Source organism: Pinus tabuliformis, chromosome 2_2, assembly GCF_031772625.1.
Source record: "Pinus tabuliformis cultivar Carrire ecotype Pingquan chromosome 2_2, CPIR1, whole genome shotgun sequence".
NCBI lineage: Eukaryota > Viridiplantae > Streptophyta > Pinopsida > Pinales > Pinaceae > Pinus > Pinus tabuliformis.
This window is the reverse complement of record NC_142300.1, coordinates 1,170,952,310-1,170,976,544: the sequence shown is the minus strand read 5'-3', so window position 1 is coordinate 1,170,976,544 and position 24,235 is coordinate 1,170,952,310. Positions and strand designations below refer to the sequence as shown.

The 24,235-nt window shown below is 38.3% G+C and overlaps 1 protein-coding gene across 1 annotated transcript; it reads left to right on the top strand.

Moving 5' to 3' along the window:
• The first annotated feature begins 13,592 nt into the window (after window positions 1–13,592).
• On the top strand, window positions 13,593–15,649 carry LOC149197620 (UDP-glycosyltransferase 74E1-like). Its single transcript, XM_089403949.1, has 2 exons — window positions 13,593–14,183; window positions 14,280–15,649. Exons 1-2 carry the CDS (start codon window positions 13,694–13,696, stop codon window positions 15,242–15,244), a joined length of 1,455 nt encoding a protein of 484 aa, XP_089260075.1. The 5' UTR covers window positions 13,593–13,693; the 3' UTR covers window positions 15,245–15,649.
• The last annotated feature ends 8,586 nt before the right edge of the window (window positions 15,650–24,235 follow it).

The window sequence follows — 24,235 nt, the reverse complement described above, 5'->3', positions numbered from 1 at the left end:
TCCTGAATGCTGCTGAACTCTTAACTTGGAAACTTCAAAGGTTAATAACTCAATCATCCTGGCTAATTTATCGATCTCAGGATCAGAGGATGATGAGAGCTCTCCTCCCTGTCTTCTCCTATCAGCATCACCTTCAAGTCTCTCTGTAGCTAGAATGTTCGATTCTACTTGAAAGGTTTCATCTCGCATATCAGCCAAAGAAGCACATTTTCTTTCTCTTAACGGCAGGCAGAATTGAGAGTCGAAGGCATTGACATAAGTGAGCATAGCAGAAGTAGGGGTGGGTTTCACTTTAGCTGGCATTTTGTTGTACATACGATTGAATCTGATGTTGAAACAAAACAACAGCTCACCATTCTCCCTCTGCAAGTTCCTCCAATGCTTTAAAAACACCATCATCTAAGGCCTCAATGTCTGCAATAGACCTAGGGGGTAATTCTATAAACCATTTTCTAGCCTCCCCATCTAGGCTTTGTATAAAAACCCTCATCCACACATCCTCTTCATTGATACCCAGGTTATCAGCATAGCTATAAAAGGATTCTAGATGCTCTTCAGCTGTTACTCCTTCTGTACCAGTAAACTTAGGCATAAATTCTTGATAATCTCCTGCAGGCATGGCATTCAAAGGGACAGGCAAGACCAAGGGTCCATACCTAGTAACAACGATTCTTTCTATCTTTGTAACAACTTGCTGACCTACCATGACTGAGGTGGGTGAAAGGATACTGGTAGACTGAGTAGAATGGATCAATGAAAAGGATGACAGAGACAGAGGAATAAGACAGACAACATGGGTGCTTTCTTTGGACTGAGATTCGAAAGGGAAATGAATGAATAAGGAGCTGAATGAATCTCTAAAGGTGACTTTTCACTAGCAGAGATACATAAGATTTTTAAGGCTTACCTGAACCTCATGCTCCTTTCTGCAAAGTTTTCTTCTGCTTAACGATCTTCTCAGGATCAGGCACTGGTTCAGTTGGTGATTTCTGAAGATTTCTTCGAGCATGCCTCACAAACTGCGCCAGAACTATAACGTGGAGTCACCAAAGGTTGGTCTTCCTCCAGTGGAGTCACCAGATAGATGATTACAACCAGAAATGTGCCCAAACCTTGTCTATCATCAAAGTTTGGAACTGTGTCACTCTCCCAGGAAAGCTGAGCTTCAATCTCCTCTCCCCGGCAAGGACGCCAATTAATGTTATCACCCCAAGAAACTCTCCTAGGTTGTATCTCAGAGATGCTCGGGAACATTACAAACTCAACAAATGTTGGAAATGGATAAATGGAAGGAATGATGCATATTCAAGCCAGATAACCACTTCTACTATGCTTAACCCTAGACATGGGTGAACACCCCTAGACTACAAGGCTTTAGACCACCAATTACTCCAGTTTGATGATTAGGTGAACATGGAGAATATTGACCACACCAGCAGATGCATAAGACCCTATGGTGGCCAGTTGTAACCAGTAAAAGGTCTGCAAATCTATTTCCTAATGCACAGATAGGATGACAGCTCTCTGGCACCAACTAAACAAAAACCTACATACAAATTCAATGATACATACTAGATTCTAACACAAAGGTGGGATGACAGCCACTCTAATGCTACATATCAAGAGCACATGAATAAATGCATAACAGGCATAGCCTAGAACAGAATAGAAGTGGAAAGTGAGCAATTAACAACAAAAGAAGCTTGTATTAGCTGAAAAGGAAGACCAGACGCTGCAGGTATCAATGTAGTTACAGTCTCTAGAGGTTGAACCTTACATCAAAACTATAACCATCAACCCTGATTACATCTGTGTTCTGGGTATATATAGAGTTTGTTTACAAAGATATTTTGCTATTCTATGCGTGGAGGGGTCACAATGGACCACCAACCACCTTAACTCTCTGATGGAGCTTCTGCTATGAACTGTTGGCTTTAATGAACAAATTGACCTTTTCTGCTGCTCCGTTGTCCTCCCTGAACAGGTGGCATGTAGTATGGAAGAAATGACATAACTGATAAATGCTTGTAACTAATCGAGGCGGTCCTTTTTCCTTCTCAGCCATGCTATCCCTTGAATACAGTGGTTGAAGATTAACTACGCCGGGTACAGGTAGCTGGCCACCTTGGTCTTTCGGGAGCACAGAACAGGCCAAAGACACGAAAACTGCATGGGGAATGAATGGAGGGTAGGAAAAAACATCAGCCGTTGGATCACATGGATGAACAACGAAGATCTATTAGCGGGGGGGCATCGAGAGGAAATGGAGGTGAAAATGATTGTGAGCCATCGGATCTTGCAGATGGACGGCAGAGATTGATTGGCAAGGGCTATTGGGAAGAAGTGGGAGAGAACAAATGAGGGTAGTTGGATCGTGGGCGGGCAAATCCAACGGTGATCGGGGGCGGAAGCTGCGCGGGGTTTAATCGGTGGGGACGGCAGTTTTGGGCGGCGGTGGTAATTATCGCACCACCTTTGGAGCTGCGGCGGTATTCGTACGCGAGGAAGCGATGTAATAGAACTGCGACACGTGGCTTCCGCGACAGGCAGGAAACCACTTTCCCCACAGGTTAACGAGCAGGCAGCTCGAGCGAGCGGGGCTTGCGACTACCGTCCGATTGCGTGATGGACAGTCGGATGGTGGGGAACGTGCATGAGGTTTAATGTGCATGGGGAAAAGGTAGATATTGTTAGATCGGGTGATGTGCGATCGACGGTGGGGATTTAACAGTGAGGAATAGTGGGGTAGGCGCGCGGCCATGTTACCGCAGTCATATGACGACTCAAAATTAGCGCTCGGGGGCCGAAAGAACATAGACTTTCACAGCGATTTAGAGGTGAAATGGAGTGTTTGAACGGGGAACAAAGAGGTTTCACGAGAAAAAGAAACAAAGATGGTGGGGCTATGGGGTATGAAGAAACCGAAGGAGAAGAAGGTGAATGAGTGCTGCGAGCTCCCTTTTCCGCATAAACACATGGCCGAGCTGATATTTGGTCCTCCAAATGCCGAAGTTTGTAGCAGAACTAACAGTTGGATTTTCTCTTTATGTGAGGAAATGATGCTTCCGAGGTCCCTAAAATCATATTCTCCTCTATCATTATCAATATACTGTCCCAGATAGATTTTACTTGTTGAATGATATCATTCCAGATTATCTCTCTGGCCTGTATGAGTGACATATTTCCCTTTACTTTTTCTCTCAACTCCCTAATTTGATTGCAGGATGTTTGAATAATTTTGATACTTTGATACAATGTCCTTTGCCATAGTCAATTCTTTTTCTTTAATCTTCAAAAAGTTCTTTTGTGTCATCCAAGTTATTTTCCATTTTCTTAATGTCATCCTCTAAAATTTTTAATTCAGTCATAACCCTAGTCAATTTGTCAGTTGGATCCTCTGGATATGGATGTACTCGAATCGTGCGGACATGAGTATCCAGCTTTTGTAGTAAGCTAGTATTCATTTCTTTCAAGGCAACCACTTCATTGTTTCTTTCCAGCAGCTCTTTCGTCAAAATATCCTTTTCCTTCTCCACTTAGGCTACCTCTTGAGCCATGACATGTTCTATAATAGGCAATTTCAACTTCTTCCTAAGCACCTAGATTTATGACTCTGCCCCTTGTAAGAGTTTCTAGACAACAAACTTACCTTTGGTATTGACACTAACTTTGACAATTAGTTTCTTCAACTCTTCATTTTGAGTAAATAAAGCTTTGGAGTTTGCCTTTAAAAATTTTAATTGATCTACAACTTTTCCCAATAAGGCTTTGGTCGTATTTGCTGCTAGGGATGATTTACTCAAATCGTTATAAATCAATTGTCTAGTTTACCTATGTAAGTTGATTTTATCAGGCAATGAAATCTCCTTTGCATCAATAGTTAGAATTACAATTTTGAAAGTTGTTGATGAAGAAACAGTTAAATTAGATGCGTGAGAAAGAGACATTTTCAGTTGATTTCTTTGTAAATCTATCGATGATAACAATCTGGTATGATACCTTGAAATTGATTGAGCTTCAAGCTAGGACACAACATTTTCTTTAATCTTCTTGTTCTTTTGTTCAATTTGGCTATACATCTCCTTTAAAACTGAAATAAAACTTTGTGAAGATTTTTTAGGAACAGGGTAAGACGACTTGCATATCACTTCTCCCAATTGCAATTGAAAACCAGATGCAATAGAGGAACTTATAACTAGAGGCTCAGACTCCTTCTCCTTTTCATGCAATCTTGGCTTCTTAGAGTTTTGACTTGTTTCATCATCTAGATCAATTATCTCTTCAATTTCTCTTTTCAAGCATTTTTCAATAGGATGGAGAGTATCAATCTCCATTACTCTTTATATTTTAGACTTACCACCATTAGCTAGCTTCTCAATTTCTAGTCTGGACTCATGTGTGTAGGGACCATAAAAATTCTCTATCCTTCTTTTTGAAATGATATGGTGAGGATCATAAGGCAACTTTTCCCCTTTTTGGAACTTCATTTCTTGAAGTATTATCTCAACTTATTCCATAGCTTTCATATTATGAACAATGAAATTCCCAACAGTCTTGGAAAACTTGAATAAGTAGCCCTTCTTTGTTGCTACAAAATGAGCTTCATCCACATTTATACTTTGTCTAATGAATTCTAGAGAAAACAATATCATTGCCACAAAAGAAGGAATCCTGTAAGGGGCAACCTCTGCTCCATATAATCTAATCTCAACATAATATTCAAATTGAAACTAATCTCCTACTTTGACATATTTTCTAATTTGTAAAAAGGATTGGGATTTTGGTAAGAGACGTGGTCGAACATAACTGTTTATAATGGAAAAAATAAATAACATGAAAGAGGCAGTGAAATATACAAAACCTTCATGATTAGGGATACTTCTTACAATATCTATCCAGATTACTATTGATTGTTTTCTTTAATGGACATCCATTATGTTCAGGCCTAAATGCATAAATATTTCCACATGAACATAAAGAAACAACTAAAACACTAGTGATGGAAACCTAAAACAACCAGTGAGATTCAAATTTGACAAATGAGAGTTTATTAAAACTTCCCAGAAAATTGGAATATCAAGAATAGTTTCAAGTTGCATGATTAAATTGAACATCCCTAGCACATCACGGTCGACCACAGAAGTACCACCCCTTACCAAAACCTTAGCAATTATTCGTAAATATGGATTAACATGCTCATTAAAAGTTTCTAGGGGAAGATGAGTTGGTTCAGTAGATAAAACTTGTCCTAATAGCAAAAGATAAAATGAAAATTGTGAATAGCCTCTTACAGAAAAATTTTGAAATTTTGTTAATAGGGTGTCTTCTATAGATGAAGTTCAAAGTTCTAAAGAGAGAAGACCTAGATGTTCTTGAATTAGTATGGTAGATACCTTAAAGATATTTTCTCCTACTTCTTTCATTACAAAACATTTTTGGAGATACAACGAAGAAACCAACCAAGTGATAAACTTAGGGTAAATGTATGTTTTGGGAATTATGGTCAAGAAAAGGCATAATTTGACCAATACAGTGTATAAAGAAGAATAAATTTAGCCTGCTAGAACGTTCTAGTGGAGTTCCATCAAATTTAGGGAGAAAACCAGGTCAAAGATATCCCTTTCTGTGTCCATGAGGGGAATATGGGTTGCAAAGCTAGTTATGGAAACTTTCTTTGACCTTTTTAAAGAACTCAGTGGAAGAACACATTGTATAAGTAACTGAATACTGATGGCTGATGTTGGAATCCAAGTGTGATAAGCTGGAAGATGTGGACATTCTTACAAATGCGCAAAAACAAAATAAATAATGTAAGTTTTACGAGTAGAAAACATGATTTTACAGGAAAATGAGAAAAGTGCGATATTAAATGTGGGGCTGACGGGCGTATAGAGTGACGTGGCAGTGGTAATTTGTATGATGTGACATGGATGATGTGGTAGGATGGGATGATGTGGCGGTGATGTGTCGATGGTGAAAAACAGTCATGCTTGCTTGCCGCAGACCCTTGGTGGTAACCCTCTACCATTCATGGGAGCACCAATGGTGGTAAGTGGGACAGTATTTGGGTGGTCCTACTCCAGATCTTGGTTGTTGATCTAGAGTCAATTGTTTGCCGCTGATTTTTTATGGGGGCACCCCTATCCACATCCTTTGCGCAATTTATGATGTCGGGTTTCCTCTGTGGTGAAGGCCAAACATCCCTGTTGAAGCGACATGAAAAACATGAACAACATTTAACCTTTCATTCCTTTGAATCCCTCCAGGGCCCCAACAAGCACATCCTTAATTAATTTTGCATCATCTCAGTTTAACATTAACCGACCTTTTATTTTTCAAAAACAAAATCTCATCCTAAATAAACTTTTGATTTTAATTATATATATATATATATATATATATATATATATATATATATATATATATATATATATATATATATATATATATATATATATATATATATATATATATATATATATATATATATATATATATATATATTGAAATATACGATTTTCCTCTTTCACATATATGATCTAGTGAAAACGAGCTACAACAATGTGCGTGGATGGGTGTTCTCCAAGATTTCCATTGAATTTAGGAATATCACTAGGAAACTTCGTAAGAATAACTGACCACCAAGGATAATGGGAAATATAGTAATCGGTGAGCGTGGTCAAATCTGGGAAATCCAGAGTTGCTACAAATGGTAACTACCTGTTCAGCCTCGGTGGAGGATACCTTGGATAAGATACGATAGCTTGAGAAATATGTACCTGTGTCCTGGGATAGGGAGGATTTTGATAACCAGTATACACATAACCATGTTGTTCAGTGTAACAATAACCTTGTAAAGGTTGAAACGACTTAGTTTGGACTTTATGACCATAAGGCATTTGAAAGATACCTTAATACGTTGGACATTATTTCCCTGTGGGATTTTGCATCATCCCAGCGTAAGGTTGGTTAGGTTGTGCTTGTGCCATATCATATACATTTTGACCCATTTGAGTTTGAGGAATGGCCTGTCCAAATTGTTTTTATTGGAAGTCACCTTGAAAAGGTTGGGTATACATGGCTCGAGATGCGCTAGATACTGGTGGAATTTGTTGCGTTAGAGGTACATCATATAAAGGTTGGATCACATTCATTTGAATTTGAATGAGTGGAGATATAAGTCGTTGAACAAGAATTTGAGATGTAGGTGGAATAGGTTGAGAAACTAAAGATGAATCCACAATCAAACCAGGTTGTATAGGCATGGTAGGTTTCCAAACATTAATAACCATTCCCGAATGTGGAGGACTCATATGAGGCTGAGAACTAACTTGAGGAGATGGAAATTTCCCTACAATAGGTTTCCCCTTGCGGAAAGAGGAGGATAATACAAAGGAAATTTCCCCCTTAGAGGAGGGTTCCCAATAGGAGGTGGACTGGGTTGTTGTAGGTGTCAGTACCCACTAATATAAGGACCAATCTACTGGCGAAATGTAGGTGTGGCTGGAGGAAGAGGAGAAGACTATGTAACAATGATTAAAGATGTTCCAAATGGAATTCCTTATGTAGATGACATTAGATAGATCCATGGACTAGATGCTGCACCAGAGAAGGTACAAGACAAATATTTCTAACTAGTTGGGACAGACGAGCCACCATACAAATGTGTCTGGTGATGTTACAAACATGGATGATGTTGCAACTTGGGTTGTCTCAGTCATGGTACTAGATAGAGGCTGAGAGACTATAGAATATTTAGTCATGGTTAATTGTCCCAAATAATATAGTCAAGGAAAACTGAAAGGCGAGTTGAAATGAAAATAACTAGACAAAGGAGGTTGAGATGGAGTATGAGGAGAAGGAAAAGGATGACCCTGATAAAAATGAGTCCCTACTCAAATAGGAGAGGAGGGGTGAGGCTCTTCATGTGGAATGTCTTCAATACTCACAAGACCAGGTGGAAGTAATTGACCATTGAGTCCAAGATATATAGTTTAGGGTTGTGCCTTAGACAATGGAAGAGAACAGGATGGTCATAAAATGATAGGTGAAGATAACTGAGGTACCTCAAGTAATGAGATTTCAGGTGCCTCGGTTTTGAATGTGTCGAATTCACCAACCAATGGTTAGGTAATCTTGGGCTCTGTACTCATAGGAAAAGATGATTCTGGTGGATCTATCTCAAATGGAGGACCAAAATTTATAGCTCTTGAAGTACTAGATTCAGTAGTCTGCATTTTCTTATGCTTCTAAAGACAACCATGAGTTTCCTCAAGTGAAAAAGGATTCTTATTTTTCATTCTACGTAAATGACAAAGGGTAGGGTTTTCTTATTCCAAATTGGGTTAATAAATTTTAACAATTAGCACAAAAAATAATTCAAAGAGGATAAACTAGGCATCATAGATTTACCAAGCAACTGTGAATTGCGATATACAATATTGGAGAACCAATAATTGTAGTATGGGTAGGAAATCTCCCTAAATGTTGTGTTCGGTGTATCATAGTGTATAAGGTGGCCCACTCGGTTACCTATGGTGAGGATACCAACCGATGGTGGACTTCCAAAATATACTCGATGGTACGTGGAATTGAAGTCCATGTTAGTGTTGTCTAATGTGTAACTTTACAATGAGAGTGTTCCCATATACTTTTCATGCGTGGAGAAGCATCCAATATACTCTGAGGTATGTGGAGAATGATATGATACACTTATGTACATGGAATTGGATATCACCTCTGGAATGCAACACTCACAAAAAGCGATAAATTCTATGTTTATAGACGTTAGAACACGTATCTAGCCTAGGGCTCTAGATGTTTGTGTTAATGTTACAAATTCTCCTTAAGATTACTTTAATAAATTTTAAAGTTTATCTTGAATTACGTTTTGGTTTTCAAGGCTCACCCAGAATTTCACCTGAATATTCTAAAATGCAAGCTAGCATGATGAAATAAAACTTTTCTTTTCAATGAAAATATATGTATGGGAGGGAAGAGAACAAAGACTATGGAACATACAAGATGCATATGACAATATTGTTAAGAAATTCCCCTAATGCAATTGTTCCTAATTACAATTTCACTTACAAAACCCTAGATGATATGCATGATGCATAAGATTTTTCTTTTCAATTCCACTTAATTTTCAGGTGAAAACTAAGATATTTTCCTAATCATTGATAAAGGAAACTATTCAGAATGATGACTGAAACACCAATTCCTTCAAGAAATCCAATGATCAAGCAATGAGTTTGCTAATGACCTAATGACAAGAACAATGCAAAATCTAAATATTTTTTTATCAAATGAACTAAAAACCAAAAGCAAAGAACATGAAGGCTTATGAGAGACCAAGACACACTTAGGGACACAAGGAGGATGAACTAGAACCAAGTAAATTAGAGAGAAAAGCATAAAAAGGAAATTTATTACATGAAACAAGGGTTAGCGCAGACCTCCTGTTCGAATTCCTGTAGTAATAGTCTTCATGCCATCTAACAGATCTTTAATATAACAGTTAGACTTAAAAAATTCAACTTTGAGATCTTGATCTATAATCATGGATATAAAAATCAAGTTCTTTGTTACACCGGGCACATACATGACATTATGAATTTTTCTTACAGTACATTAGGTAAAATGACAGAAATTTTTCAACACCCTTTGATCTCATGACTTCTATCATCACCTAGGTAGATTTGTGCTCTGTCGTTGATTTCTTTAAAATCTTTGAACCATTGCTTCTTCCCCATCATATGTGTTGATGCTCCCGAATCTACATACCAGATGTCTGCATCAACATTCTCATCAAAGTCTGCCATGAACAATCTAAAAGTCTGCTCATGATTATCATTTGTGAGATGACTCACATGTTGTTTCTGCTTCTGCTGTTGTTCATGATATATCTTTTTCTTGCACTCCCTAGCGATATGACGAAGTTTTCCGCAACAAAAACATTTAATTTAAAAGTTGTTTCTATTCGGATGCATACCTTGAGTCTGATTTGGTCTTTTCTATGAGTTTCCTTCATTTTGTTGTTGCGGATTTCCTTTTCCTTTGAAGAAGTTCTTTTTCACCATCAACGCAAGATCAACACTCTGGGGCTTCAAAGTCGATCTTCTTTCTTCTTCTTGCATCAATATTCCTGTCAGTTCTTCAAACTTTGGGATCTTCTCTCTCGCATTTATCCCGGTGATAAACATTTGGTAGTCATCGGTCACTCCATTCATGGTAATGGTTACTAGATCCGTATCTGCAATTGTATCACCAATGTCTACCAATTTGTTCTTCAGATCTTTGATCCTCGCTATGAAGGAAGGAATTGTTTCATTTTCCTCCATCTTCAGGGATAAGATCTTGCTCTTCAGCAACATAAGACAATTTGTATTCCTGATCTCATACAAATCCTTCAATATTCCCCAAATTTCACTTGCTGATTTACATTCTCTGATATGTGGTATGATGTAGTCTTTCACTAACATCTTCAGCAACATCCTTGCTTTACCTTCTCAATTCTCCCAATCTGGGATCGATGCTGATCCAGCTGCTGGCTTCTGCTCATCCCCATTTGCAATCGTCCAAGCACTCTACACTTCTAGCAGAGTCTACATCTTGAATTTCCAATTCGCATAATTGGAGCCATCGAGCTTGTTATGCTCATTCAAGTATACTTCAATCATTTGATTATTCATCTTGACGATTTAAAAAAAAAACTGATAGAAAAAAAAAAAATGTTAGATCTACCCGAGATCTATGTCAAAGACAGAAATCGCTGATCTCTGCGAGTCTGATTTCTGGTATTTTCAATAGCCTCTAGTACTGGGTGATTCCTTGCAGTTTACGCGCCCTCTCCACCCGGCCTTCGGGCAAGTCTCCACCACACTGTGCGCTTTCACCACGACAATTCATTGATTTGTTACCACGGCCTTTACCATGACCTTTCTCCACACAGCCACGATGGATTGCCACGGCCTTGCTTGAGTCAAATGTTAGACGGCCTTCATGTAGCCTTCTCTTGGCAGCCACCGCCAGGACGCAACCCCCTTTGTTTGCACAGTCGGCGTGATTTAGTACCACGGATTTGCGATGATCGACGCAATTGTACAACAGAGATTCGCGACGATCGGCAAAATAAAAACACGCAGAAGTCTCCCCAGTGGGATCGACGTAATTTTTCCCTCAAACCATGCGACAATTTCGCCTCAATCGCACCTGGCAAATCCTTCACTCAGCGTACAGGTTTTCTCAGCCCTGTAGCTCTCATACCATGTTAAAAAGTGATGTTTGAATTAATAAAAAGATAGCCATTGGTCAGCGTTATGAAAGAGACTCTGAACGAGGAGAGTCTAGCTCTGCAGAATGCTTTACATTGTCCATGTACATCACACATTATATAGCAATGATAGATTTAGGAAAGTTAGAACCATAACCTAAGAAATAGAAACGAATACCTATCGTGAGGTCTCGTGAACCAACTCTCATTATTTATTTGTTCTGTTATTACTTTTTAACTAACCTCCCTCTTATATTTTTAGACTTTTTCTTTGGTCTTTATTTTAATTTTTATTCGTTCGGTCATTTTATTTTCTAAGCCTTTTTAAATTATTTTTCTAACTAACCTTTATTTTGTTCCTATTATGTCCTTATTTTTCCAATCTGGTTGGTTTTCTCCGTTAATTTTTATAATATTTATAGGCTTTTAGGTCCTTTGTGTTGATTTGATTTTTATCATTTCATCTACTATTTTATTATTATTATTATTTTATTATGTTTTTCGCAATAACTAGTTTATTTATTTATTTTTTCATTTCGATTTTAATTTTCCATTATCTATTTATTTGTTTTATTTTAATATTTTAAATAAATTCCGAACTAACCTATCCTCGTCTTAACCTGGCTTTTTCATTTATCTATTTACTTGTTTTATTTATCTATTCACTTGTTTTATCTATTTATTTGTTCTATTAATTTATTTTCTAAAGTCTTTTTAACTTATTTTTCTAACTAACCTTTTTATTTTATTCTTATTATTTATTCGTTTCATGATTACCATTTTTGTCTTATTTTTTCCAACCTCGTTGGTTTTCTTCCATTAACTTTTTCGATAATTTTTATAGTATTTATAGTCTTTTAGGTCCTTTGTGTTGATTTGTTTTTATTATTTTTATTATTTTATTTACTATTTTATTATTATTATTATTTTTATGTTTTTCGCTACAACTAGTTTATTTATTTATAGTGTTTATAGTCTTTTAGGTCCTTTGTGTTGATTTGTTTTTTATTATTTTTATTATTTTATTTACTATTTTATTATTATTATTATTATTTTTATGTTTTTCGCTACAACTAGTTTTTAATTTTTAATTTCCAATTTATTGTTCATTTATCTATTTACTTGTTTTATTTTGAATATTTTTAACTATTTTTCCTAACTAACTCCCCCCCCCCTTTTTTGACCTTTGTTAATTCTTTTATTCATCTATTTATTATTATTCCTAATTTTAATAGTATTTTAAATAATATTAGTTTATATTTATATTGTTTTTAGGGTCCTTTATTTAACTAATTTCTAATAATTTTTATTAAACTTATGTAAAACAAAGAAACTTCAATTTATATTTTGGTCCTAAAATATTTTTGACCCTGGTCGTTGAGTCAAACTAGCCGTCGCTCAGGAGTCTCTGTTCTGCCTATTTAACTTGCTTAGCTGGATCTGTTTCTTCAACTTGTCCTGACGATGAACCACACTTGTTGGTTCGAAACGCGTAGACAAATGATTTTCCATGTGATTTTCGCGGAAAAATCTCTCTCTTAATTTAAGGATACTTAAACTATGCAAAAATATCTAAAAAATAGCCCCTGTTCAAATACAATAGTTAATTCATACATTTCCAAATTCAATAATTGAACTAAGCAACAAGGACAGCTAGCTATGCAATCTTGTTTCTTTAATGTCACCTCCCCTGTTAACTTAACTTTATTTTAAATAAGAATACTTACCTTACAAAAACAAACAAAAACTATGAAGTAAATTAAAGCGGGATAGACTCATTGATACACGTTGCTTTCGTCTAAAGCCATACCTATAATATACTAATTTATGCAATTGTACGGTAGACAAATCATTATAGTGCATTTTATGGTCACGGCTTCTCTATGCACATTTTCCCGAAACTTATCGTCCAACGAATCGTATGAAGATATCGGCGTGAAGATCGACTCAACATCATTTTTGTCCTTAAGGGAATGGGGCAGACTTCTGCTACTACACGACAATACATGTAGGCAAGCGTTTTCCCTTTCCTTGTATTATGTAGCTCTATTTCGACAGACTGTTAGGTGAAGTTGAAGACTGTTAGGAAGACATTGTAGTCGTAGTTTGATTTTTTTGTTCGACGAGAAATTGGTTATTGATTTAAGTAGACCATTTCGCAATTTTATTCAGTGCGTCTCATACAGTAGTACGCATAGAGTAAGCCGTGACCTCACTACCTAGAGTGTGGGGACATCACTGTTTGTTTTTTAATTGTTTTCTGTGAAAGAGACCACATATTATTAAAATGAGGAAGCATTGAAATAAATCAGCTCCAGGGGAGGAGCATCAGGCAAGCTTACTGAGAAGAGTCCAGAGCTTCAGAAAAAGGCAGTAATTTTAGTAACTTTTCGTTGTTAGTCGTTGGAGTTTAGGAGAATGGGGTTTTTGGAAGGGGCCGAGAAGAGTCAACTTCACGTTATGGTGGTGCCCTTTCCAGGGCAAGGCCATATCAATCCAATGCTGCAGTTTGCCAAACGTCTGGTCTCTAGAAATGTCGGGGTCACCTTTGTGATAACTGAGGCAAACCACAAGCGGATGTTAAAAGCGCAAGGAGCAACACCCGGTGCCTCAAAGAAGTCCGAGGAAGTTCGGTTTGAGACAATCCCAGACGGACTAACTTCGGATTCTGAAAGGAACGACTTGGTGATTTTAACGGAGATGCTAGACAAGACAGGAGGAGTGACGTTGGCAAATCTAATAGAGAGTGTCAATGCTCGAGGCCCCAAGATTTCTTGCATCGTTCATGACTCTTTTCTTGCATGGGTTCCGGAGGTTGCGAAGAAATTTAAGATTCCTTCGGCGTTTTTCTGGACGCAATCTTGTGCAGTTTATTCCATCTATCACCATTTTGTCCATGGAAAACTGGGTAAGTTTTATATTAAAAAAATCGCATCGAAATCTATACTTTTTCATCGTGGTGTCATTACTTCTATTTCTAACTTGATGCTCTTCCTCTTTTCAGCTGCCCAGTTGGAAGAAACACAAAAGGCAACGGGTGGAATAGAAATACCGGGACTTCCGCCGCTGACTCTCTCTGATATGCCATCCATTCTACAACCAGCTTCAAGTCTCGACGCGAGTGTACTGCGGGTCGTAGCCGATCAATTTATGTCTCTGCCACAGGCGACATGGGTTCTTGGAAATTCATTTAACGAACTGGAATCGGAAGAAATAAATTCAATGAAAACGGCAGCTCCCATCCGCGCTGTTGGTCCCCTCATACCCTCTGCTTTCTTGGACGGACTAAGTCCACGAGACACAGACTCCGTTCCACATATGTGGGAAACGGTAAACTGCATGGATTGGCTGAATACTAAACAACCCGCAAGCGTTGTGTACGTTTCTTTTGGAAGCCTTGCGGTTCTTTCGAAAGAACAAAATCATGAGTTAGCTCTTGGGTTGAAGGCCAGTGGGTATTCCTTTATATGGGTTATTCGTCAATCCTGTTCAAAAGGGCAGAGTCAGAGGGACGAAAACTTGCCGGAGGGTTTCCAGGACGAAATCTCCGAACAAGGACTCGTCGTTCCATGGTGTCCTCAGCTGGAAGTCCTTTCTCATGCATCTGTGGGTGCATTTATGACACACTGTGGGTGGAATTCGACGCTAGAAGGGCTCAGCTTGGGAGTTCCCATGTTAGCGGTTCCCCAATGGAGCGATCAGATAACTGATTCTCTATTCATTGCAGAGAAATGGAAGACAGGATTGAGATTGAGTAAACGATCAGTAGATGGACTGGTTGGGAAGGACGAAGTGGAGAAAGGTATCAGGACGGTCATGGAAAGTGAGCGTGGCATTGAACTAAGGATGAACGCTTTACGGTGGAAGACACTAGCGAGTGCAGCGATGATGGAAGGCGGGTCTTCAGACACAAATATCCAAGAATTTGTCGAGGAGATTGCTGCCAAAGCATCGTCGACTTCTGGTTAACTTGTTCTGATTTAATGAAGGAGATTCAATGAAATCGAAAAAGACTAAATACATAGTATTGCTGTAATAAACTATGAATTATGCTCGTATAAAAGTTGAGTCGATGTCAGATTTCAGTAGCGCATTCAGGCTCTTCCTAAGATTATTCCAATGAGTAGCCCATTCAGTCTCTTCATGAAATTATAACAATGATGCCTAATGTAAGCAAAGAGACCTACCTTATGTCATCCTTGATATTGAAATTATGAGAGATGTAAGAGAGTAATAAAACAGATGTAACAGAGTTTATGCTATTACATGATTGAGTAAATTAGGTGTGGGAATGCACATGGCTTGAGTAATTTAGGGGTAGAATTGACGGGTTCAGAAAATAATATTTAGCACTAAAGTTAAGCCTGATGTAATATTAAATGTAATACCTATTTTGAGTAATATCATTGTCGTGGATTTATTTTTATTTTTTATTTTTGAAATGATGGCAGTGTAATGGATCACTTTTTATAAATTTTAATAATGTGTTTATAGAAAATATAATAAATATATTTAATAGATTTAGAGATTTTTTAAGATGGGAAGGAGAGGTAAAGAGATTTTGTATTATAAAATCATATTCAATTAATTATCACTGTTTTTTATATCAAATTTGATCTATATGCGATACAGCTACTTTTGTTAAAAAGTTAGAGAACATGGAAAATAAAATAAAAAATTTCACCATTCCCGATTGATTTACTAAATAATTAGTTATAAAAGGTTTTTTTTTTCATTTTTCATTTTCCCGGTACACCCACTATTACATAAAATAAATCTTGCCTAAACACAAATATTTTTATTTTAATTATTTTAAATTAAAAAATAAAATTGTTTTAATTATTTTAATTGTTTTAATAAAAAATTTAAGACAAAAGAAATAAGAATGGTATGGCGGCCAAAAGTTGAATTGATCATTTGGATCTGGATTTAAAAATGAAGTTTCATGATTTGGCCTCTTCGACCACAAATTTAGAGTTGAAGTGTTGCTCTGCGAAGAGCCACTAACCAGGTGATCAAGGGAAAACCCATCATCATCATCTCTAGCACAATGCCCCATCCATAATGGGAGATAAATCCATCACTGGTAAGTGTGCCAGAATGCTCAATTGATGCACTCACCGCAGAATAATAAACCCCTGCATCTTCTCCACCAGATGATCATAGAAGCCCCAGCGGAGGAAATCCATGGTCGATGAGAACGCCTTCGATCCAGAGTCATATGGTGTCAAAAAAACCCAAACAAACTTCACATCGCTGACCTTCAAACCCATGGCTAGTTCCTGTGTCTGAATTCTCACTATAGAAATAAATGTAAAGCATAGACTTCCATTTCAAGCACTAATTGAAATCTGTATTTGACTCCCATTTTGAGTGCGAGGATGATTCTAAAGGGTTGGTCTTGGAAAACCTCAAGTGGAAGGAAACAACCTATTTTTTGCACAGTATAAACGCTCCAAAAACACTGCCTCCAGCTTGTAGAAGGTTATAGCAAATATTCTCCAGAATCGCCTGTTTCCTTCTCTGCACCTGATAAAAAAAACGGATGACTTGTTGTTGTTGGGAAAAGTAACTATTCAGAACGCCCCTATCCCACTCTAAGGTGTGATAGTGCCTTAGCAACAAACAAGGAAAACTACTTGAGTATTCTTCTTTATGAGATGTAAACGAGGAGAAAGGATGTAACTAACCTCTGTCTTTCGCTAGTTTGTTGATCCAATCGCTCCTCTCTTCAATAGCTCTCAGCTCCCACCTCCCTTACCGGCCCAGCTTCACCGAATTCCTGCAAGATCACAAGAGAGAGAAACTACACGAAGATATAGATATACATTCATAAAAATCTCAGGATCAGATTAAGCTAAACATGCAAATATAACAAAACATCATTGATACACAGCATGTAGGAGAAACTCAAATAGTTTATTGATATGATAATAAAGTCCAAGAGGAGATACAACCAAGTGAGTCCCGATCCAGCATCTACCTCCCAGCAAAGGAATCCCTTCCTCTCCTCCAACAAAGCATAAATCACCCAATGTACTAATCTCAATCTCAAACCAACAACAATTCTCTACAAAGTACAAAATTCCAGCCCCCGGATCTCTGGGATGAGGGATCCATATATAGATGTAAGCAGAGAGGATGAGTCAGCTTATGTTTTGACTTGTGGCTTCTCTCTGTCAGTTCTTGCTTCCACTTGGAGACTGAGAGCCTCTTACTCATCACTTGGTCGAATTCAGTGAGGCAAGTGTCATTGGAGAAGATTCTGGAAGCTTCCATAGTCTTTCCACCTCGTTGAATGACTCTGCCACTTGTCATTTCCCGCTCAACGCACCTGGGTAGTGCATTCAAGTGCGTTGCAACGCACCTAGACAGTGTACTGGGGTGCTTTGCAACGCAGGCAGCTAGTGGAGCACTTGAATTGATCCTGAATTGACTGTTTCTGAGTGGTTTTTGGTGGAGAACTTCTGGGAGAAGCTGTCATTGGTTGACCTTGTTCCTTTAGGAGCTGTAACAACATCTTTAGGGACTTAGGATCCCTTGGATTATGGACATTTCATGCTCAAAGTTGTAACGCACAAAAATGTCTATAACAGTTGCCCCCTAAAGTATGAGGCCGTTTATCAGGTGAAATGCTTTATTAGGAGGATCCGAAGTTCATTCAATGCTGGGAGGAGACCTGTAATAAGATACAATACAATACATTATTTTTTCATACTGTTTTTCATGATCTAGCTGAGGCGGGCATTCCCATGCTCAGCTTTATAAATTCATTTTTATGTACATAGGACAGACAATCGTCTGATGGTAGACTGATGATTCTGATGAAATCGTCATCCTTTTGGTAGGATGATTATCTATTCTGCAATGCTGTACATGTCAATGTCTTTATTTTTCCTGAATATATATCGCAGCCCAGATGGATGAAACTAGATCCGGGGTCTTCAATCTCGTCCGATCTTCACTCTAAGTACAAGTCGATCCATGTGAGAAATGTTTTGGAGTCGAACATGGAAAGACATCGCTTGATTACCAGTCAATGATGTAAATTGTTAACAAGCGCGAGAGGAATCACCGATAATGATAATGACCCTCAAGGTACTGCAGTACAATTCACGTGGTGTGAATAAAGGACTTGGCGTCGAACACCACGCAAAATCTTTCGGTCGAAGGTCATTGATGTATACCTGTCGCCGGAAGTGAGAAACTTGCCATTGAGGTATGCAAGCTTCAAAGTACTGAAGGGGGTGTTCCTAGATCAACTTCTTGGATACTGAGCTGATGTCGACAAGAAGCGATCCGTCAAAGGAGTGTTGGGACTCACAATTGACCTATTTTTTACCTTATCTTTTGCCGTATTATTATCCTTTTGCAGTCATAAGTTGAAAGCTTTTATTTTATAATGACATAATGACCCCAAGGTATGAAGTAACCTCCCGCATATCTATGTTTAATTGTTTATTTCATATTCGTGAATATCTTTATACTTATCCTTGGAAACGATGACTAAATTGTCAAGTAATTGCCTTAGGCTTGCAGGAATTATAATGTATAGTTGCTGTAACACCAAAAACAGCAACTACGCAATTGCTGTAACACCAGAAACAACAACTACGCAGTTGCTACAACACCAGAAGCAGCAACTCCGTAGTTGCTACAGTCAGCAACAGCAATCACCTAAAGCAAGCTATTTTGTAACAGCCGCGAATAACAGATGGCAACTATTTAAAGAACCTTGACGTGGCATAATCAAGCGGAGATCTAAAGCAAGAAGAACACAGTCAGCATGGCCTAAATCAGGAACAGCATGGGGAAATGGCAAAGGAATATGAAGATCCCGAGAAGACAGTCAAAGTCAGTTACTCGCTGCGTAACAGCCAGAACTCAAGAAAGAACGTATTATCATGCTGTTGTAATAGCGTTCTGAATTGCTTATTTTTGATAAGATGGGTTAACTGAATGGGCTGTAATACTTTATTGTAATAGATGTCTCCTCTATAAAGAGGAGACATCTACATGAAAAAGGGATTAGTCAGTGTCTATGGTCAGTCTGTAAGAAGAGATTCTGAGAACATCAGCGAGTCTGAACTTTATTGTATCTAAATCTTTTTGGCAGATGAATATAAATCTGTTTTGAGTATTTAATCCAGTCTTCGTTTTCCTGGGGAATCTTGTGAGAGGGACTGGGTCCACCTTCCTCACAAGATTCGCCCATTTACTTTCTTGTCAAGTGTGTAAGTGTGCAATAGTTTCTTTCTGGTACTCTGCTTGGATTTGATAGCATTACCTCTGGTATTCTCTGTTTTGCTAGTACTCTGTTTCATTAATCACTTGAGTTTGTTTCTCACAGGTGAATGAGAGTGCAGTGTGCATTAGTAAATCTGATTACAGGGGCAGGTGCTGAACGTCCCCGTCTGGAGGATAGGGTCCTGATCCTCTGCCAACAGAGCATCCATCATTTCGTTTTCCAGGTTTGTAGTTTTAATTAATTGCTTTTACTTTAACAAGTACTGTAATGACATAGCGTAAAAATCACGTATACTACAGCTTTTCAATGCTTTTAGATTTTGAGTACATACAGTACGCAGTAGCATTTGGAATAAAAAGACTTTCCCTGGTTGACAATTAATGTGGTACTTGAATGTTTAATTCATAAACAATTCAACTAGCCAACATTTTGGTGCCGTTGCCGGGGAAGGCAACTAAAGCATTCTAAAAGCATTAATGGTTTCTTTGTGAAAATAACAGGTGTATGAGAGGACGCAAGAAACCTAATTTTACAGGCGGCAAAGGAGGAAGGAAGACTTACATTGACGAAATCATCTCTAAGGCCGAAGCATCACAGAGGACGAGTTCCCGGAGACCTCAGATCCAATACTCCTCACAAACAGACCAACAGACGGAGGAAGTAATAGGACCTGAAAGGAAGCTGGAAGCACCAGAGTACACTGAGGAACCAGTAGAGGAACCTGAAGAAACAGAAGACACAGAAGATAAAGCGAGTGATTCAGGGAAAAGACCAATGGAGGATAACAGAACAGAAGGGAGAGGGGAAAACTTGCTCTCTACCCTGGAATTCCCTATTGGAGAGCTCCCGAGAGGAACAACCCCCATGAAAAATATTCCACTCTCGGCATTACCCAATTTTCATGGGTTATCCTCCGAAGACCCGGACGAATTCCTCTTTGAATTCGACATACTGTGTAGAAGCTATGATTACATAAGTCCTAATCAGAAGCTGAAATTGTTTCCAGCAACACTAAAAGGGAACGCATTGAGGTGGTTTATGAGCTTAGGAGCTCAGGAAATCACCACTTGGGACCAGATGAAAGAGGGATTTCTGGCTAAGTATCAAGACTACTGCCGGACAAGAGAAAGAAAGGAAGAATTGTTTAAAATGGTCCAGAAAGAGGACGAAAATTTGGAAGATTTCGTGGAAAGATTACAGTATAATCTGCAGCGGTCTGATCATCCTAATATGAGCAAAGACATTTTGAAGACCATACTGCTGAAAGGGGTAAGAGATGATTGCCTGGACATGCTGAACATGCTTGGAAAAGGGGACATTTCTAAAGAACCCTTTGATGAAATTATTAAGCTCTGTATGCGGTGTTCAAGGGGAGCGGCAGGCAGATCAAAAAGCAGAGATAATGTGTATTCAAGGGTTCAGAAGTCAGCCAGTGGAGGAGCAACAAGAGCTGAGATAGGTAACTTATTAGACGAATTTAAAACTGAAATGCTAAGTTCTTTTGCTTCACAAATTGATGCTCTGCAGGTCAAGAAGAAACAGGCAGAAGCAGAAGCTGCTCTGGCAATTTTCTGTTCAAAATGCAGAGAAAAACATCCACTTAGAGAATTCCCACTGGATAGGATACCTATATGCACAATTTGCGAGAAGGATCATGAAACACAGCAATGCCCCTCTCTGCCTGGAATCAAAGCAGCACTGCAAACAACTGAAGAAGAAGCTGAAGCAGTGTACCTAATGACACAGAGGAGGCAATGGCCGCAAAGACAAGGTACGAGCTCTAATACAACTTTCAATCGTTGGAATAATAATTCTCCTTTTTACCCACCCATGAATCAAATGCAATACCCACCCTTCAACACAATGAACTTTCCACTCATGCAGCAACCAAATATTCCTTTTCCTGACCCTACTATGTGGAATCCTTGGGCTCCCTAGCAACCATATTTTAATCAATGGAACCCAAACTGGGCAGCCCAACAGATACTTTTTCCTCAACAACAACAATCTCTTTCCTTACCATCTAATAATCCTCCGAATAATCAGGCAATGAGACCACAGCTGCCTGTACAACCTAACCCCAATCCAAATAATAATAAAGCCCTGCAAGTTATTGACATTCAAAATCAGCCTATCTCTCCCCTGCAATGTAATGATATTCACCTTCGCTCAGGGAGAATAGTCGAACCTATTATAGATGATATTACGGACTCTGACAAAGAAGAGGCTAGAAAAGAGAAACCAACTAACCATAGTGCTGACACAGCAGAATCAGCACCTAACAATAATGACCAAACAGTAGATCCACCATTCCCTGAAAGGCTGACTCTCACTAAAACACCTGAACAACCTACCTTCAATCTTTTAGGAGAGCTACAGAACTTGTATTTCAAAATCCCATTATTGCAAGCACTAAGGGATGTTCCTATATATGCTAGAACTATTAGAGACATTTGTGTAAAGAAACCTGGAAGGAAGGCTAAAGACCCCCTCACAGTTCATGTGATGGGGGAATTAACTGCCTTAATGACTGAAAAACAATATCCTGTGAAGTATGGTGACCCTGGTCACCCTACAGTAACAATACAGGTCGGAAAAACGTTTATCTCTAAGGTCTTAGTAGACTTATGAGCTGCAATAAATATCATGACACTCGAAACAACTCAATTGCTCCAGCTAAAAAACTTTATCAGGGAAACTCCTACTATCTTAGAATTAGCTGACCATTCTACGATCAAACCTGAAGGGGTCATTGAAGACCTTATAATCTCTGTAGAATCTTGGAATTACCCGGTCGACTTTGTGGTATTACAAACTAAAACAAAGTTGGGGGGTCATCCGTTGATTCTAGGGAGACCTTGGTTGGCTACAGATCTGGATCAATGACCATCTCCAATGGACAAGAAACCAAACAACTGACTCTCTATCCTCATGCCACTCCCATGATTAACAGTGACAATTCCATATGGGTAGACTATGAGGATGAGGAAACCCAACCGATATTAACTATTGGGCAAGCTTTGACTTTTAAAGACTCCACCGAAGATGAACTAATTAGCAGTTTTATTTCTGAACCCTCTTCGGTTAATCCAGAAACATTTAACCACTTCGCTGCAATCCTAGAACCTGAATCCCAGCAAAATATGAAAGATGAAAACTTATGCCAGACAGCATTAGGCAACCCTTCCAAGAGCACAACAGTTGAAATTGAACCTGGTAAAACGCTGAATATAAATCCTGATTTGACTAATGATGAAAAACAGAAATTAATAAAGTTACTCCAAGCAAACAAAGAGGCATTTGCATGGGACTACACAGACATGAAAGGGATCTCCCCTGAATTATGTACTCACCGTATATATATTAAGGAGGGATCCCGGCCAGTCTGTCAACCCCAGCGAAGAATGAACCCTAACCTTAGAGAAACTGTGAAGGAGGAACTCCAAAAACTTTTAAATGCAGGATTTATATATCCAATATCTGACAGTGAGTGGGTTTCTCCACTCGTAATTTTACCAAAGAAGAATGGGAAATGGCGAGTATGTGTAGACTATAGATCATTAAATAAAGCAACCGAGAAAGATCATTTCCCTTTACCTTTTATTGATCAAGTATTGGATAATTTAGCAGGTAAGAAATTCTTCTCATTCTTGGATGGGTTTAGTGGATACAACCAAATTAGGATTGCACCCCAGGATCAGGACAAAACCACATTTACCAGCCCATGGGGAACCTTTGCCTATAGAGTACTTCCATTTGGGTTGTGTAACGCTCCAGCGACGTTTCAGAGAGCGGTGATAGGAATCTTTTCTGATATGTTAAACGATTCATTAGAAATATTCATGGACGACTTTACTCCTTATGGAGTGACCTTTGAAGATGCTCTGCAAAACCTTGAAAAAGTACTTAAGTGGTGCATAGAAGCACACCTTGCTTTAAGCACTGAAAAGTTCCACATGATGATGAATCAGGGTATTGTACTAGGTCATTTCATTTCATTTTTAGGAATTCAAGTCGACCCAGCTAAGATTCAGGTCATTCAGAACCTTCTTATCCCCAAGACACAAACTGAGGTGAGAAGTTTTTTAGGACATGCTAGATATTACAGAAGATTCATTAAGGATTTTTCTAAAATAGCTTCTCCTTTGTTTGTATTATTAATGCAAAATGCTGAATTCAAGTGGACTGATGACTGTGAGAATGCATTCAATAAACTTAAGCATCAGTTGTCCACAGCTCCTATTTTGAGAGGACCTGATTGGGCATTACCCTTTCATATTTCCTCTGATGCCTCAGATACGGCAATTGGAGCTGTCCTGGGTCAGGAAGAAAACAATCTCCCCTATGCTATCTATTTCATCAGCAAAAACATGACACCAGCTGAGCTAAATTATACAGTAACTGAGAAAGAATTTTTAGCAGTTATTTATGCTATTAATAAATTTCGGCATTATATTACTGGCTATACTACCTTTGTGCATACTGACCACTCGGCCATCAAGTATTTAATGAATAAATCAATTACAAATGCTCGAGTCACCAGGCGGTTATTACTATTAGAGGAATTTGATATCACAATTGTAGATAGGCCGGGAAAAGAAAATGTAGTTGCTGATTTTCTTTCTCATTTAAAAACTGATGAAAATGTTCCAGTAGATGATTCTTTTCCTGATGAGTATCTATTTGCAGTATCTGCTCACTCACCTTGGTAT

What these genes read in the sequence shown, in the direction of transcription:
- LOC149197620 (XM_089403949.1), top strand. Translation starts at nt 13,694, where the DNA reads ATGGGGTTTTTGGAAGGGGCCGAGAAGAGTCAACTTCACGTTATGGTG. An exon ending in TTTTGTCCATGGAAAACTGG is followed by an intron (nt 14,184 to 14,279) that starts GTAAGTTTTATA and finishes TCCTCTTTTCAG; the next exon opens with CTGCCCAGTTGGAAGAAACA.